This window comes from Haliotis asinina, chromosome 7 (genome assembly GCF_037392515.1).
Source record: "Haliotis asinina isolate JCU_RB_2024 chromosome 7, JCU_Hal_asi_v2, whole genome shotgun sequence".
Classification (NCBI taxonomy): domain Eukaryota; kingdom Metazoa; phylum Mollusca; class Gastropoda; order Lepetellida; family Haliotidae; genus Haliotis; species Haliotis asinina.
This window is the reverse complement of record NC_090286.1, coordinates 53,660,104-53,674,586: the sequence shown is the minus strand read 5'-3', so window position 1 is coordinate 53,674,586 and position 14,483 is coordinate 53,660,104. Positions and strand designations below refer to the sequence as shown.

The window sequence follows — 14,483 nt, the reverse complement described above, 5'->3', positions numbered from 1 at the left end:
CCTCCACTTGTTTGGTTCTCGCATCTACGACAATTTGTACATTTAGGTGCTTCACAAATACAATCTCCAGTCTCCTGGTCACATCTGCTGCAGTTCTTCCAACAACGCTTCTCACAATAATCGCCATAATATCCGTTTTCGCAGCCATTACATTGACAGCCATAAATTAAACATATTCTATTTCTGCAGGTTGTGTTGCATGGAGTTGTACAGGTGTTGCTGCACCATCCCGGTTTGCACCCGTTTGAGCATATTCCTGTTGGCTTAATACAACGAACACTTCCGTTTCTGCTCTCGCAATTCTGAGAGCATGGTGTCTGACACTCTCCGCCATAGTGTCCATTCCTACATTCACACCTGTCTAAGTCAGCATTGCTAAAATCCATATCAGCATCTGAAAGATGAAACTGAAAAGAACTGAAACCTGTTTACATAGGTCTGACGAAGATAGCGCTGTAGCTAAAACACAACGAGATGAAAAACTTCCCAAAACACCTCCATGCATGAATATATTTCAGGTTATTATCTTCGAAATGTGTATATTGTGTCCTTCAGGCTTTGTAATCCAACACCTCATCAATATTTTCATACTTACGATACATTGCATTATGCAACTTATGATAAAATATTCATAGGATTAATTCAAAAGATAACGATGCTCTTAAAGTGATAACACTGAGTTTCATGTTTTCTCATTTTGACTTGTGACTGTAAAGAATGTAAGAAGAGCTTACCCTTTATAAACAGTAAACAAATGAGGAAAAAGAAGCCCCCATACATGCTTGAATATTTTCGTTGCATCTGGAAATAAAGCAAAACTATGACTACGTTCCCAAATTAAACAACTGAACAGGATGGTAACGCATTGAATGTGTTTGTATATTTTTTTGTGTAAAAACTACATTGTTTGCCTTCATCCTTCTGTTATCACCATATCCAGTTTTCTACACCAGAATAATTTATTTGTTATGTAAAATTATGTAAATATGCCATTTCTACAAATGCTTTCACTTGCATAATTGATACTTCGAGTGATGCCCATCATGTTATGAAAAATTCAAAAGCAAGACAATCATGACACACAGAAATCAAGTAAATCATTTGAAAAAATATGTTCCGATAATAATGATAATAAATAGCAGTTCCATCACCACACAAATTTATACATACCTTGGGAATCCCTTGAGAAAGTACAGTAGCAACAATACATAAGAGTTACGCTCTGCGACGATAGCCTGGTTTGGGAAGTCAGTGTTTCCAAGAATCAGTGATCGACTGGTTTCCCAGAAATGGCTGCTTTCAGTTTAGGAAACTGGTTAAGAAAGGACGCTAAAAAAACCCGTAATTATCCTTCCTTGTGTGGCTTTCCACCCGTAAAGAGTACGGTGAATGGTTACAGCATGTGCGTTTGTATCGCTATCAAAGTGGTACACAAAAATAAACCAAAAGTAAAACCTTCCGTTCAATAACGACGGTTGTATTGTCAATACCAGCATGCTGTTACACGTTAATAAATAAGTGGGTAACTATTTTAATCGTGAATATCGCTATTCTCGTTAAGGTGATTGGTTTTCTCAGAAGTAGAAATTCTTGGAACTGAAGTCCGTGTCGACTGCGCACATTTACTGCAAATACACGCCAGGGTTACTAAAGCTGCCAGTATATACCTGAATTTGAAGGGACACCAGCCAGTGCTCAAATTTTCAAGGTAGGATGGTTCACGATTTGGGAGTGACTTCCTCATCTGTTTAATCGATGTTAACCCAAATCGATAAGTTGCTGGGGGTGTAGATAGATAGATAGACAGACAGACAGAAAGACAGACAGACAGACAGACAGACAGACAGACAGACAGATAGATAGATAGATTCGGAGTTCGTCTGCTGCAGGTAGAAATTGGTTTGGTGGGCAAAATCTACTATTTTACCGTCTTGTACGAACTGGCAAAAGTACAGTATAGAGAGTTCAAGAAACGGCCTAGAGGTCTGGTGCCAAAGTGCCAAAGTTATTTTGGCCTTTACACTAGATTGATTCTGATCAAGGGTAATACTTCGCACTGACATCTTACATTCTGTACAGCAATGTAAAATACAAGCTAATATAAACTAAGAATAACAGAATATTTGAAAGAAACATTTCGTTGTTTCAATCAACGTATTTGCTAAAAGTGTTGTGCAGGTAGTCAGAAACATTCTGGGTATTTTTATGTGTTTTGACCATGTGAAATAGTCAGAAATGAAGAGAGGTCTCGTTAACGTTTTGCGTGGGTTTGCGTTAGTCATGGAGTCACGTTCATGGAATACAATAATTTCTAATTCTTTATGATTTCTATTTCCTTATTTCTTTCTAACATAATCATCCCATGCATGTTTTGAACTTTGTGATGCAATGCACAACACAATAAGTCCGATGTTGCGAAATATACAATACGCAGTCAATGTGACACCAGACTCTGCATGATATATCAGATGTGGCACTATATATAACATATGTTTGATAAGACCTCTATGCAATATCTGTCAGATAACACACGACGTATAACGTGGTTGGTTGGATGTGACTGTATATATATCATGATACGTCAGATGTGATACTAAGTGCGCATGGTATGTTGGATGTAGTGCTGTTTAACGAAGCAATATATCAGATGTTTTTGCAATATACAACATGGCATGTTACAGGTGGCGCTATTAACAACATATTATGTCAGATGTATTTGCAATATATAGCATATGCTGGCTGTGACACATTATGATTTATAGAACATGATAGATCAGATGTAATGCAATATCCAGTAAGATATGTTGGACGTGATGCAATATACATCATGATAGTTCAGGTATAGGGACACAGACAATATGTTATGTCATGTTATGTACAACATGAATCATCTGATGTTAGTGCTATGATGTTAAGACGTGTACTTTATGATATAGCAGATATATCACTGTATATAGCAGGATATTACGGATATCGTGACTATGTAGAACATATGTCGGATGCAACCCATATACCATTGTATACGACATGTACATCACTATTTGGCACAATAAAAAGATGATCTAGTGTATTGAGCAGAGGAACGGATCTCCCACGGCAAGAGGAAATGATACATAGTGTAAATCTTAGCTTGGTTTAGTTACATTTCAGACATGTGGTCCTGTCCCAGGATTCGTTTTTTCATCTATTTCTATTTTCTTATCATTTATTTCCTTAAATTCCACTGTGACATAATTGTGACATTCTGTTGTTAACTGTACGAGGAATTCAAACATTAGCGACAGGACTTTCAGAATGACGAAACGAGCTATTTATTTACTTTACCAAATTCAATACTCCCAGTAACATTGCATATTCAAATTAGATATTCAAATTAAGACATAGGGCGGGGTCGGTTAATGCTGAACAGCAGATGATGTTTCATAATATGAAGCAGTAAGTTTTACTGCCAAAGGTATCCTCCCAAAACGCAGACCTCCCAAAATGCAGAATCCGTTAAAACTCCACTTGTTAGGTTGCTTGCATTATCAAAAACAGAAACTGGTCGCTTGATGTGTTAATACATATCAGAAGATCCCATTTCACCACCAACACTACAGTTGTACATCGTTTTTGAACACCTGGTATAAATTATTTGCATCTGTCATAAACAAAATTATTAATACCTTAGTTGCGAATAAAGGTGTAATTGGTTAATACCAAGGGGTTTTAGAAAACACCACTCCACAGAGGCAGATTCTCCTGCGCTTTCGTGATTTCAAGAAAGCGCTTCCCGTGGTTAACCAAAATAAATTACATTATCTTGTTTTTAGAAAAGATATCCATTATGTTGATTGTTCCTCATAGTTCCTTGTCGTGTTCCATATTTAAGAATGCGTTGACCATCCCTACTTCAAGATGCTTTCAAAACATTATATGGAACACGGCAAGGGACTATTTGAAACAATCTCGAGTAGATTTTCGTTACATCGTTTCCATGCTTTGTGTATATTCTTGTTACTTCTAGTTTCTTTTAAAAACTTGAAATTTCAAGTGCTTACTCGTTCCTACGAGTATTTTCTCGCTACTTCATGAATTCATATTGTTGATTCTGTGACGATAAATATTATATTTTCTGTGGCTTCGATTAATTACTCGTAGTGTCAAGTACTTTCCTGTGCTCTCAGCTTTCTTTCAAAACCTTAAAGTAAAGAGTAAATAGTCGAAATGTCAAGTTTGGGTAAAAGATCCGTGAAGGTCCCGGGGTAGAATAGACCTTCATCAACCCATTCTTGCCATAAAAGGAGACTATGCTTGTCGTAAGAGGCGACTAACGGGATCGGGTGGTCTGACTTGGTTGACACATGTCATCGGTTCCCAATTGCGCAAATCGATGCTCATGTTGTTGATCACTGGATTGTCTGGACCAGACTCGATTATTTACAGACCGCCGCTGAGTGCGGCGTAAAACGTAACTAACTAACTCACTCACTTGGGTAAAAAAATATTGAAGCAGCGAGAAAATAATTGAATTTTCCAGTTTTCCCTAAAATGAAACATATCCAGTGCAACCAGAAAGTAATCGAAGTAACGAGTAAATACTCGAAATTTCAAGTATTGGACAGAAACTTAAAGTAACGGGAAAATACGCGAAACGGCGAAAAAAATAATTGAAGCGACGAGAAAATAATCTAAGCAACGTAAAAATATTCGACGCAATGAAAACTTTCTATGAAAAAAGGTCTTCTGCATTATACTTTCACAATTCAAACGGTGTGCCATAACAACTAAGCTGTGACGTCATCGATTTCCCCCTGGTATTATCGTTATATGTTTACCCCTGGTATTATCGCTATATGTTTCCCCCTTGCATTATCGTTGGTTCTCAATAGTGGACAGAAGGTTGATAAACTCGTTCCTCATTCCTGTTTAGAATTATCAAACGTTCAGTTACAGGAACGAGCAACGATAAAAGATCGTTGATTCCCAGCCATGTACAGAAAGTTGATACGCTCATTCCTCATTCATGTGTAGCATTTTCCCTGTAAGTCCATAGGTAAACGTTGATCGACTGTTTCAGAAAAAGACAGTTTTCCTTGCAGAGAATTCTGTTTTCATTTTAATGTGTTTCATATCGAGATCGAAAATTGATATGTTAATAAAAGCAGTAACCTTCTTTTGTGTCGTTTCCTTGTTATTTTCATTATAGATCGAAAACTGATATGGCAATAAAATCAGTAACCACCACGTGACGAGGAAATACATTAGTGTCTTTTTCTCGTTATACTGATTATTTAATCCTCTCGCCAAGGCTAGAGCATTATGCAATTGATATAACTTGGGAAAGATGTAGATGTGAAAGATGTGTCATTCTCAGTAACTCATTAGTTATTGTAAAAGTCACTCGGTCGGTAGTATTTGTAAGGCCAGTATACTGAAATTGTAACAACGATGTATCCGTCACAGAATACGGCCCCAGATTCTAAATAAGCCATGATAACCACTGTCTGATCAGGATAACCCTAATTACCGAGTACTACTGTAAGTATTCTTGTATAAAAAGCAGCAAATATGATTTGTACTTCCTCGGTTTTCAACACTGAGAAACATTTGGCCTTTTGTCGCCCTTAAAGTTAGTATCGGCTTACACTGCCTTATTTAACTGATAATTTATTTATTTATTTATTTATTTATTTATTTATTTATTTATTTATTTATTTTCTTCTTAATTCGAAAAAAACACATAAAATGATACAAAAACACGTCACTCCCTTTCAAAATGACGACAGGTGGTGCGTAGACATAAGTGTTGCCTCGTCTGTACACGGAGTGGATGAGGGTTGATGAAGGCCATAGGAACTTGCGCCCACACTCGGTGATGCGTCTGAGATGAGAGTGTGCAGCTGCAGTTGTCGGCCTCGGTCTGACATCATTGAGCCTCCTCTGAATCACGTCCCACAAGTGTTCTATCGGGCTTAAGTTTGGACTAAGGGCAGGTCACTGGAGAGCTTGTATGCTGTGAGAAAGTCTCCAGTTGCTCCGGCAGTATGGGCACGCGCAGCGTTTCCTTGCTGGAAGACGTAGTTTCACTGACTACCAAACTGCAGCACGACGAAGGGTCTCCACTCCCAATTTTCTGGAGAACACCATAGGGCCTAGTTTGTGCCTGAGAGCGATAACACTCCACACCATTTTGTTCGGAACTCCCAATCGACGATGTCGAACAGTGAGGATCAGACCCCGGTAAAGCCAGCGACACCTGTCTTTCTCTGCCTGAAACGCCTCCTCACTGTGTCGGCGCTGATTGCTCTTTGATGATTGCCATGGTTGTCCATGTAGTTTCCATAGCCCTAATGACACGATTTTGGATGAAGGACAACTGCCGATTTTGCATCAACATTGTTACAGGCGGTCTTCGACTGCGAGAAAAGTCAGAGGTTGATCAGCACGGTTCCCTAGGTCTGTTGTGCCTGCGCTGCGCTCCGCCACTGAGCGTAGCGCAGGCGCAACAGACCTAGGGAACCAGGTTGAAAAATGATTTGCAACATGACTGGCCAGCATTCGGTCCTCCTAAAGCTTAGTGCCCCTCTTCCCTTTACAGTCGTCGAACAGTGAATGATTCGGTGCATGTTCGGTGGCTCTTCTTACAGAGATGACATCTCGGGATTCAAGTGCATTGTCATTTTCATGGAATACGCACAAAACCTCGTCCCATCATTATTTTAGTAACTGCGTTTTGACGACGTGTTGTTTGTATCAATTCAGAATCTGAAAACAAATATTTTAATACTGTCTACGAACCACCTCTAGCTAACATGAAAATAGCGATAAAATTTTAAATTTAAGATAAAACATAGCTGGTTGAATTTTGGGTGACGTTTCTTTTGCGGTTCAGTATATGTTGTGTGTTACGTGACAGTTTTGCTTTAAAAAGCTCTCACGACCAGCAAGTTGAGGAAAACATGCGGACATGGAAATTTGTTCGGTAATAGCTGCTTGTTTGGGAATACGGGGAAAGCCGTGAGTGGTGATTTAGTCAGCGTATGTCAAAACGGACGAGATTTAACATATACGTAAATTTAGTAACTTTGTCCTTCCTACAATACGGATACGGTAATATGTGTCCACCAGGTCAGCTAGCCTGACCGCCCGATTCTGGTAGTCGCCTATTACGACAATTAGATGTGTTGCTGAAGACCAGTTCTATCCCGGATCTCCACGGGTGCTGTTTGTAAGTAAGCAAATTTACTGACCATTCTTGTTTCAGTTACACGTTGAAGGATGGCATTAAGGCAGGTTTGTACCGGTGTGGTATTTGCCACGCTAGCAACACTAAATGATGGTACGTCATTCTTTGATTTTTACTGACCCCATATTTTTCACACCTTAAAACTAGTTATTCATCAATTTCCTTTTTGATGAAGCGTATTCATAATGCTTCTTTATCTGTATTGAGGCCGAAGAATGCACAAGCGATAAAAAAACTACACATCTTTCGGCTGAATGAAATTGTTAATTTATCATACGTCTTTTCATATGTGTAATACTTCTTCCTTCCACGTATTTTCACAGCACCAAATGGTTGACGATCTGTGACTGTAGGTTTGCTTGCACTGAAATGCATTTTGTCTCCCTTTAACTGCAGCACGATGTTTACCGCTTCTGCCTGGAATGGCCTGCAACCTGACGCTAAATACGTGCGCAAATAAGAGGTGTGCACATTTTGCTATCATATGCCCTGTTGGGAGTTATGGTGTGAGATGTATGGCAAAATGTTCGAACAACTGCATTGAAAGTACGTGTCACCTGACCAAACAGGGTGCTGAGATTTGCACTGAAGGCTGTGTAAAGGGATGGAGTGGCAGCAGTTGTCGGGAGCGATGTGCGCCCCCATGCTCGGAGTGTGACCGCGACTCTGGAGCCTGTACTGACCAATGTATGGATGGTTGGTATGGCGATAACTGCACTCAGGAGTGTCCACAGTCATGTGTTCGCTGTGACAGGGTGACGGGAGAATGCAATGCCACTGGGCATTCTTTGGCTGTCTTGAAGGGGTCTGGTTCACCATGTCAGAAAGGCTACCATGGTATTGATTGCGCCAAACGGTGTACTCTTGGCTGTGAGACCTGTGACCTATGGACCGGAGACTGTCTGCTGAACGAAACACAAACTGAGCCGTCAACAGTCCAGAAAAACATTACTGAGGATACATCTTCATTTGAAAAAGTTTCTCAAGGTCAGTTGAGTTTAAGATTAGGAGTGATTCCAGTTTTACAAAAGACTCAGCAACATTCAAACTATATGGTCTGTAAATAACCCAGTGACAATCCGGTGATCAACACCATGATGATAGATCTACGAAACAGGGAATCCATGGCATGTGTCAACCAAGTCAGCGAACCTGACTACCCGATCCCCTTAGTCCTCTCTTACGACAAGCATATTCGCCTTTTGTGGCAAGAATGGGTTGCTGAAGGCTTATTCTACCCTGGACCTTCACAGGTCGTTTAAGATTAAGATTACTGGAACCCGCCACTGAGTGTACCGGTCCGTCACAGAAGTGCTAATGTTTCGGCATGTCATCATTTACTATTAGATGATGAAATGGCATTTCCGCATTTGAAGTTTCAGTTCGATTGTGAAACAGCCGTTTTGAGTTTCATCTCCTGAACTGAAATATCATGGCCACTGTAACATATGTTTACGACCTGTGTCCTATCTACGATCTTACACAGCTGTAACAGTGAAATAGTATTCTAAGAAACTGGTTGCTGTGAAAAAGGTAAAATATTACTTTCTAGAATAAGACCAGCTAAACTTGCTGTTTCATTTTTAATTTCCAGTGAGATCACCTGATGTAAGCATGCTCATGATGACCGTCCTGAGTGCCTTCTCGGCCTTCCTGCTGGTTATCGTTGTTTTCCAGTGCTTGTTGTTCAGGTACGTTGTTATTGTGTGCTAATTTCAAAAACCCAAAACAGTTTTTTTTAATATTGTGGAGGAAATCTCTAGAAAATAAAAGCTTCTTAGGTATGAGCTCAATTAAATTCGTGATCTCGATTAATGCTTATCTTTCTAGGATGAAACGACACCAACAGAATACCGACCAGGTGGATATGAAAGATGCCCACCTTCCTCTGAACGAGCCCAAGTACACCCATATCTACGATGAAATACCTGAAGATGCTGATTACAGTCAGTTTCCCAAGCAGAGAGAATACCTCACTGCAACATTTACCAATGATGGGCTTGACCCTTCCCTCACCCACAAGATCCCGGCAAGCGGATATCTTCACCCTCTGTGGATCACAGGACCGTACCCGTTCCCTCACCTTTCACATCCCATTCAAGCCCATTAGGAGGCGTAAATTAGATACTAGTTAACTGCTTAACGCCGTACTCAGCAATATTCCAGCTTTGCCTCGGCAGTCTGTACATAATCGCGTCAGGACCAGACAATCCAGTGGTCATTTCACTCTGCTGCGCAACACAATTGCGTTAGGGTTTGCCCTTGTGTTGAGGTGTTAACTAACATCATAATCTCAGAAACTCTTTAACTGAAAGAATGAACGTTTTCTGAAATATATTAAGTTGATATAAACTTTTAAACCGATAAACAAATAAATTAAAAAATAGGTGTCAAAGAAATTAAAGAACATAAAAATTGCCATTTACACTCGAGCGTAGAAAGTTGTAATGTTGTCAATTGACACAGCTGAACAAACGGTTTACTAGTATCTGGTAGATTGGCAATTATATCATTGAAGTGAAACATCCTCTAACTTGCTGTAGCAAAACATGTAAGTATAAACTTTGAACCATTTAAACTAGACCGTCAATAGGCAAATATCTTCAGAAACTTCAACATATATCTGGGAGAGTGACGGTTGAGTGATGTTAGTTTCTCCAGACTCAGTCAGCTGCCTGAGGAATGGGATCAACCAGCTCCACCTTCACGACCAGATGGCACTGGTGGTCACAACGACGTTGATACATCACTTCACAAAAAGGAAAACAAAAGCGATCTTAGTAACTATAGAGGTATCTCCTTGACGGCTATATGCGTAAAAATATTTCACCGACATTTTAAACGAAAGACTGAAACAATTTTGTTAATGTGTATAGTTTAACTACACAATATCAAACTGGGTTCCGCTCAGGCTATTCAAATGTTGATAATGTTTTCACACTACAGGCTAACAAATACTTGTCTAAGTCTAAGGGTCGATTTTATTGTTTATATGTTGATTTTCATAAAGCATTTGATTGTGTAAATAGAGATTTATTATGGTATGTTCTTTCTCAAACCAATGTTCTCGGTAAAATGCTTTCAATAGTATCTGATATGTACATGAAATCTGTTTCAGCTGTAAACTACCAACTTGTAGTATTTCAGAATATTTCAATTCCTTGAGTGGTGTGCGCACTGTCCTTTATTATTCAGTATGTTTGTAAAACAACTTAAAGAGGATCTTACGAAACGGACGAAAGATGTGTCTTTGTTGGCGAAGGTTTTTAGGAGTCTTTTTAATTATTCTATGCTGATGATTAATGTTTATTTTCTGATACTGCTATAGTGTTTGAGTGAGTGAGTATAGTTTTACGCTGCACTCAGCAATATTCCAGCTATGGCGGCGGTCTGTAAATAATCGAGTCTGGACCAGACAATCCAGTGATCAACAACATGAGCATCGATCTGCGCAATGGGGAACCGATGATATGTGTCAACGAAGTCCGCGAACCTGACCACCCGAGACACTGTTATAGGTTTTCAAAAAAAGATTAATATTTTATCCAAATTTTGCACAAAAAGGAACTTAAAGGTTAATATAAAAACAACAACAAAAAAACCCCCCAAAACAGGTAATTGTTTTGGCGGCATACTGAAGAAGACCGAAAAAAAATCATGTTTAACCATGTAAGGTCTCTAAAAGGTATTACAGCTATTTGGGTATTTTACTTTCCTGCAGACTATAGTAGGAACAAGCAGTTCAGAATATGGTTCATAAAGCTAATAAAGCCATTCTTCCAAATAAACAGCTTCATCATAAATCTGTCTCCCACTGTCTTATTTCAAATGTTTGATTGACGGACTAAACCTATCTACCTATCTTATTATATTGCTCAGAAATGTGGGCTTTTCAAGAGTGACTAATTCTAGAAAGATTTCATGTAGATACTGTAAATATGTTCTTGGTATGGGGGTTAACACAACAAATGCGGCTGATTTATCTGAATACCGTCGTCATTATATTTGTTGTAATTGTATAATATGAAGTGTAAATTATTAATAATGGAAGAGACCAGATATCCAAAGCAAACCTATATTATGTTAAAAAGAATGGTCTGTGATAACCGCAAGTCATGGGTTATTGAAGTGAAGAAATAGATTTACATTTACGGTTTCAGCTATGCGTGAGATTTTAAAAATATTGTTAACACTGACTTATTTGTTAAGCGGTTTTCTCAACGAGTTAAAGATTGTAACATGCAGTGTATAATATCTATGTTCAATGAATATTCTGATTTACTGTTCTATTCATGCGTCAAAAGTGGATTTAATATGGAATCATCTTTGTCAACTTTCTATAACAAAGATGTTAAAAGATTTTTATCGCTTTTCTGGTTAGGTGAATTAAATACCATTGAAGAATACAGGTAGAAGAAAGAATTTCCAAGACAATTACGATTTTGCCCATTTCGTACGAACTTTTCAGAAGATGAGGTTAATTTCATGTTTATTTGCCACCAATATAATGATTTAATTACAAGACATATGTTAAATATTGCCTGTAAAGATAGAAATTCTCTTATTCGCCTTCTTCAAAATGAGAATAGCAATTATTTATATATGTGTGCAAAATATATTAAGAAAGCGACGTAGTTAATTATTATTGTAAATATAAAGTAATATGTTTCAGTTACTGTGCACACCATTTGTATTTTATTACAGAATGCACATGGGCCTGTGGCCTTTCTAATGAATAAAGTTAATGACATTCGTGTCCAAGTCTGACACCTTCATTTTCTTAAACTTAACAAAGTTTTCTTTGATGTTCTCTGATTTGTTGAGCTGCCCAGCTTACGTGCACACATCAGCATATGTATTCTTACACTACTATATATGCCGAAAGAAACATATTGCTCGCATATTCAGTACTTTAGAAATTCAAATTCTTCCAGGGCTTAAATTAAAAACTCGCCGGTATGGCGTTCCTCTACGCTTCGTGTGGCCAGCACACACGAATCAAGTACCCAATTGTTAATAAAGTGAACCTAATCTAAATATAGTCCTCTATCGCGATGCTTGTCAACATATCTGAGGTGAGTGCAGCACATTGGATGGATTGAAGTTTGGTTTATATCAGCTCTGAGCTTCGTTGAAAGTCTTGCAGCTAATAGAAATATCATCAAAATCAACTTATTTAGGTAAATTCGATTTTTTACTTGTGCACTTCTGTTACACAATTTGACGATTGTAAGAACACAATATCTAATTAATAGATTTTGTTAAAATATGAATCGCCTATATATTTTACAAGTCAGACTGGCTTAGTAATCTAACAGGCAGTCATACCCCATTTCCCCAAGTCACATATATTGTACAAACCGGCTATCGTGGGTATTATTTTTACTTATCAAAATCGGTTTGGTATAAAATATATTCCAAATAGACTGGGTACATTGCCTCACTTTGGGTAAACACATGGGTTATCTATTCTTTTGCCTCAGTTTAATCGACTTTCAATTCTCGGGGGGATAATTTTCTAATACAAAATATGTAATGGTTATTTTGGGTATTGGTAAAATCATGTATTTTATATACTATTTGGAATTGTGTGCTTACATTTGTTCATATGCCTTTCACACAAGTGATGTGTTTACTTATATTCATTCATAATGTTGTTTTCTCTCGTAGGCATTATCTTAAGTGTTTCAGTAAGTGTACCGATTTCCAAATCTTATCATTTGTGACAAAGCGTTTTCTTCAGAAATACAACTTGTGTTTAATTTTCATCCATTGTCTCCCTCACATTGTAGAAAGAATGACAACATGTGGGCCGTTTAAACATCATTTACTTCAGACATGATGTTGAATCGGCCATACATGTATTACTCTTGAATATTTATTAAAAGTTGTAGATCCTCCATTATGTATCCCATATCATATTTTGCTTGATTGTATATATTTCTGTCTCATATTATCAGCTTTAATGGACCTTTTATGATAATCAGTCATCACTTAATTCTTGTTTATGTTTAAAGATATAAAAAAATGTGATTTTTTTTTGATAGTTGTAATAATAATAATAATAAGTCGTCTTTTATAGCGCACAGTTTATTGTTTAGTGTGATGCTGTCACCAACTGGGATTACTGATGGCGGCGTAAAATATTTGTCATGCTGACTGCAACAGCACGTAAGTCCACATTAATTAAAGTACATAACATCGATTGGTGTTTTTATTCATTAATTGCACTTACGGGTGTTTTTTAAAAAAAAATATTGGTTAATCTTGATGTAAATCCTCCAGGTTTTTTTTAAATATTGGCTAATCTTGATGTAAATCCTCCAGGTTTTTTTAAATATTGGCTAATCTTGATGTAAATCCTCCAGGTGTTTTTTAAAATATTGGTTAACTTTGATGCAAATCCTCCAGGAACGTCGTGTTGTAAATATTAAAGAAGTTGTAAATCCATATCGTGCGTTGTTATATCACTCCGGTCGCTATTAGTATTTAGCCTAGTTATGATTAATACTTAATAATTGTCTTAGAAAGTAGTATTTTTCTACAGAATTAGTTTGTTTTATACCTAAACCGTGATACTAAGCATACTGTTTGTGCCGTCGTTTGTAGACTGACTTTGGATATTATTCAGCTTGCTCTTTAATTGAATCACATAACGTGTTTCTGGAAGGTATCAAGCGGGAAGTTAGGGTAGACTTTCAAATACCTCCCTGGAATTCATTCAAGGGATTGAATTCCTTTAGTGTTGACAGCTTACATTTGTTGACCAACGGTTCTCAGTGAGTGGGTAGGTGGGTGGGTGAATGTGTGAGTGAGTACACTTTTACAAAGCCCATAGCGACGTCATCACCGGGTCCTCGGCTTGACAAGCAATAAAGCATCAGGCTACCTCCGTCCCTGAACAGTTCTCAGCTGACAGAAAGGGGGTTCGCTGCAGCTTCAAATCCAAAAGTGATGATTCAACATGGCTTAGCCATTTACTGTCTAAAGGTTTTGTTGAAGATTAAATCATAGTTTATGTCTTTTTCAAACATTGTTTTTCAAACACGCAATCATTGTCTCGGGAACTGATAAAAGATTTATGTCATGAAATGATATTTGTTTTACATTTCAAGTTATTTCTTTGATTACGGAAAGAGCAATGTCGGTTTTACTCCGCAGCTTTTACATTGTGTTGTGTTGGCCAGTCATGGTCCTCATACTACATGCTTCGCTCACTGTGAGGTGATGAATCAACATCTGTTTCATGTGGTTA

General features: G+C 37.9%; 1 protein-coding gene across 1 annotated transcript; it reads left to right on the top strand.

Moving 5' to 3' along the window:
* Positions 1-1,638: 1,638 nt before the first annotated feature.
* Positions 1,639-11,031, top strand: LOC137291033 (uncharacterized). Its single transcript, XM_067822290.1, has 5 exons — positions 1,639-1,708; positions 7,247-7,321; positions 7,625-8,215; positions 8,823-8,919; positions 9,059-11,031. Exons 2-5 carry the CDS (start codon positions 7,261-7,263, stop codon positions 9,336-9,338), a joined length of 1,029 nt encoding a protein of 342 aa, XP_067678391.1. The 5' UTR covers positions 1,639-1,708; positions 7,247-7,260; the 3' UTR covers positions 9,339-11,031.
* The last annotated feature ends 3,452 nt before the right edge of the window (positions 11,032-14,483 follow it).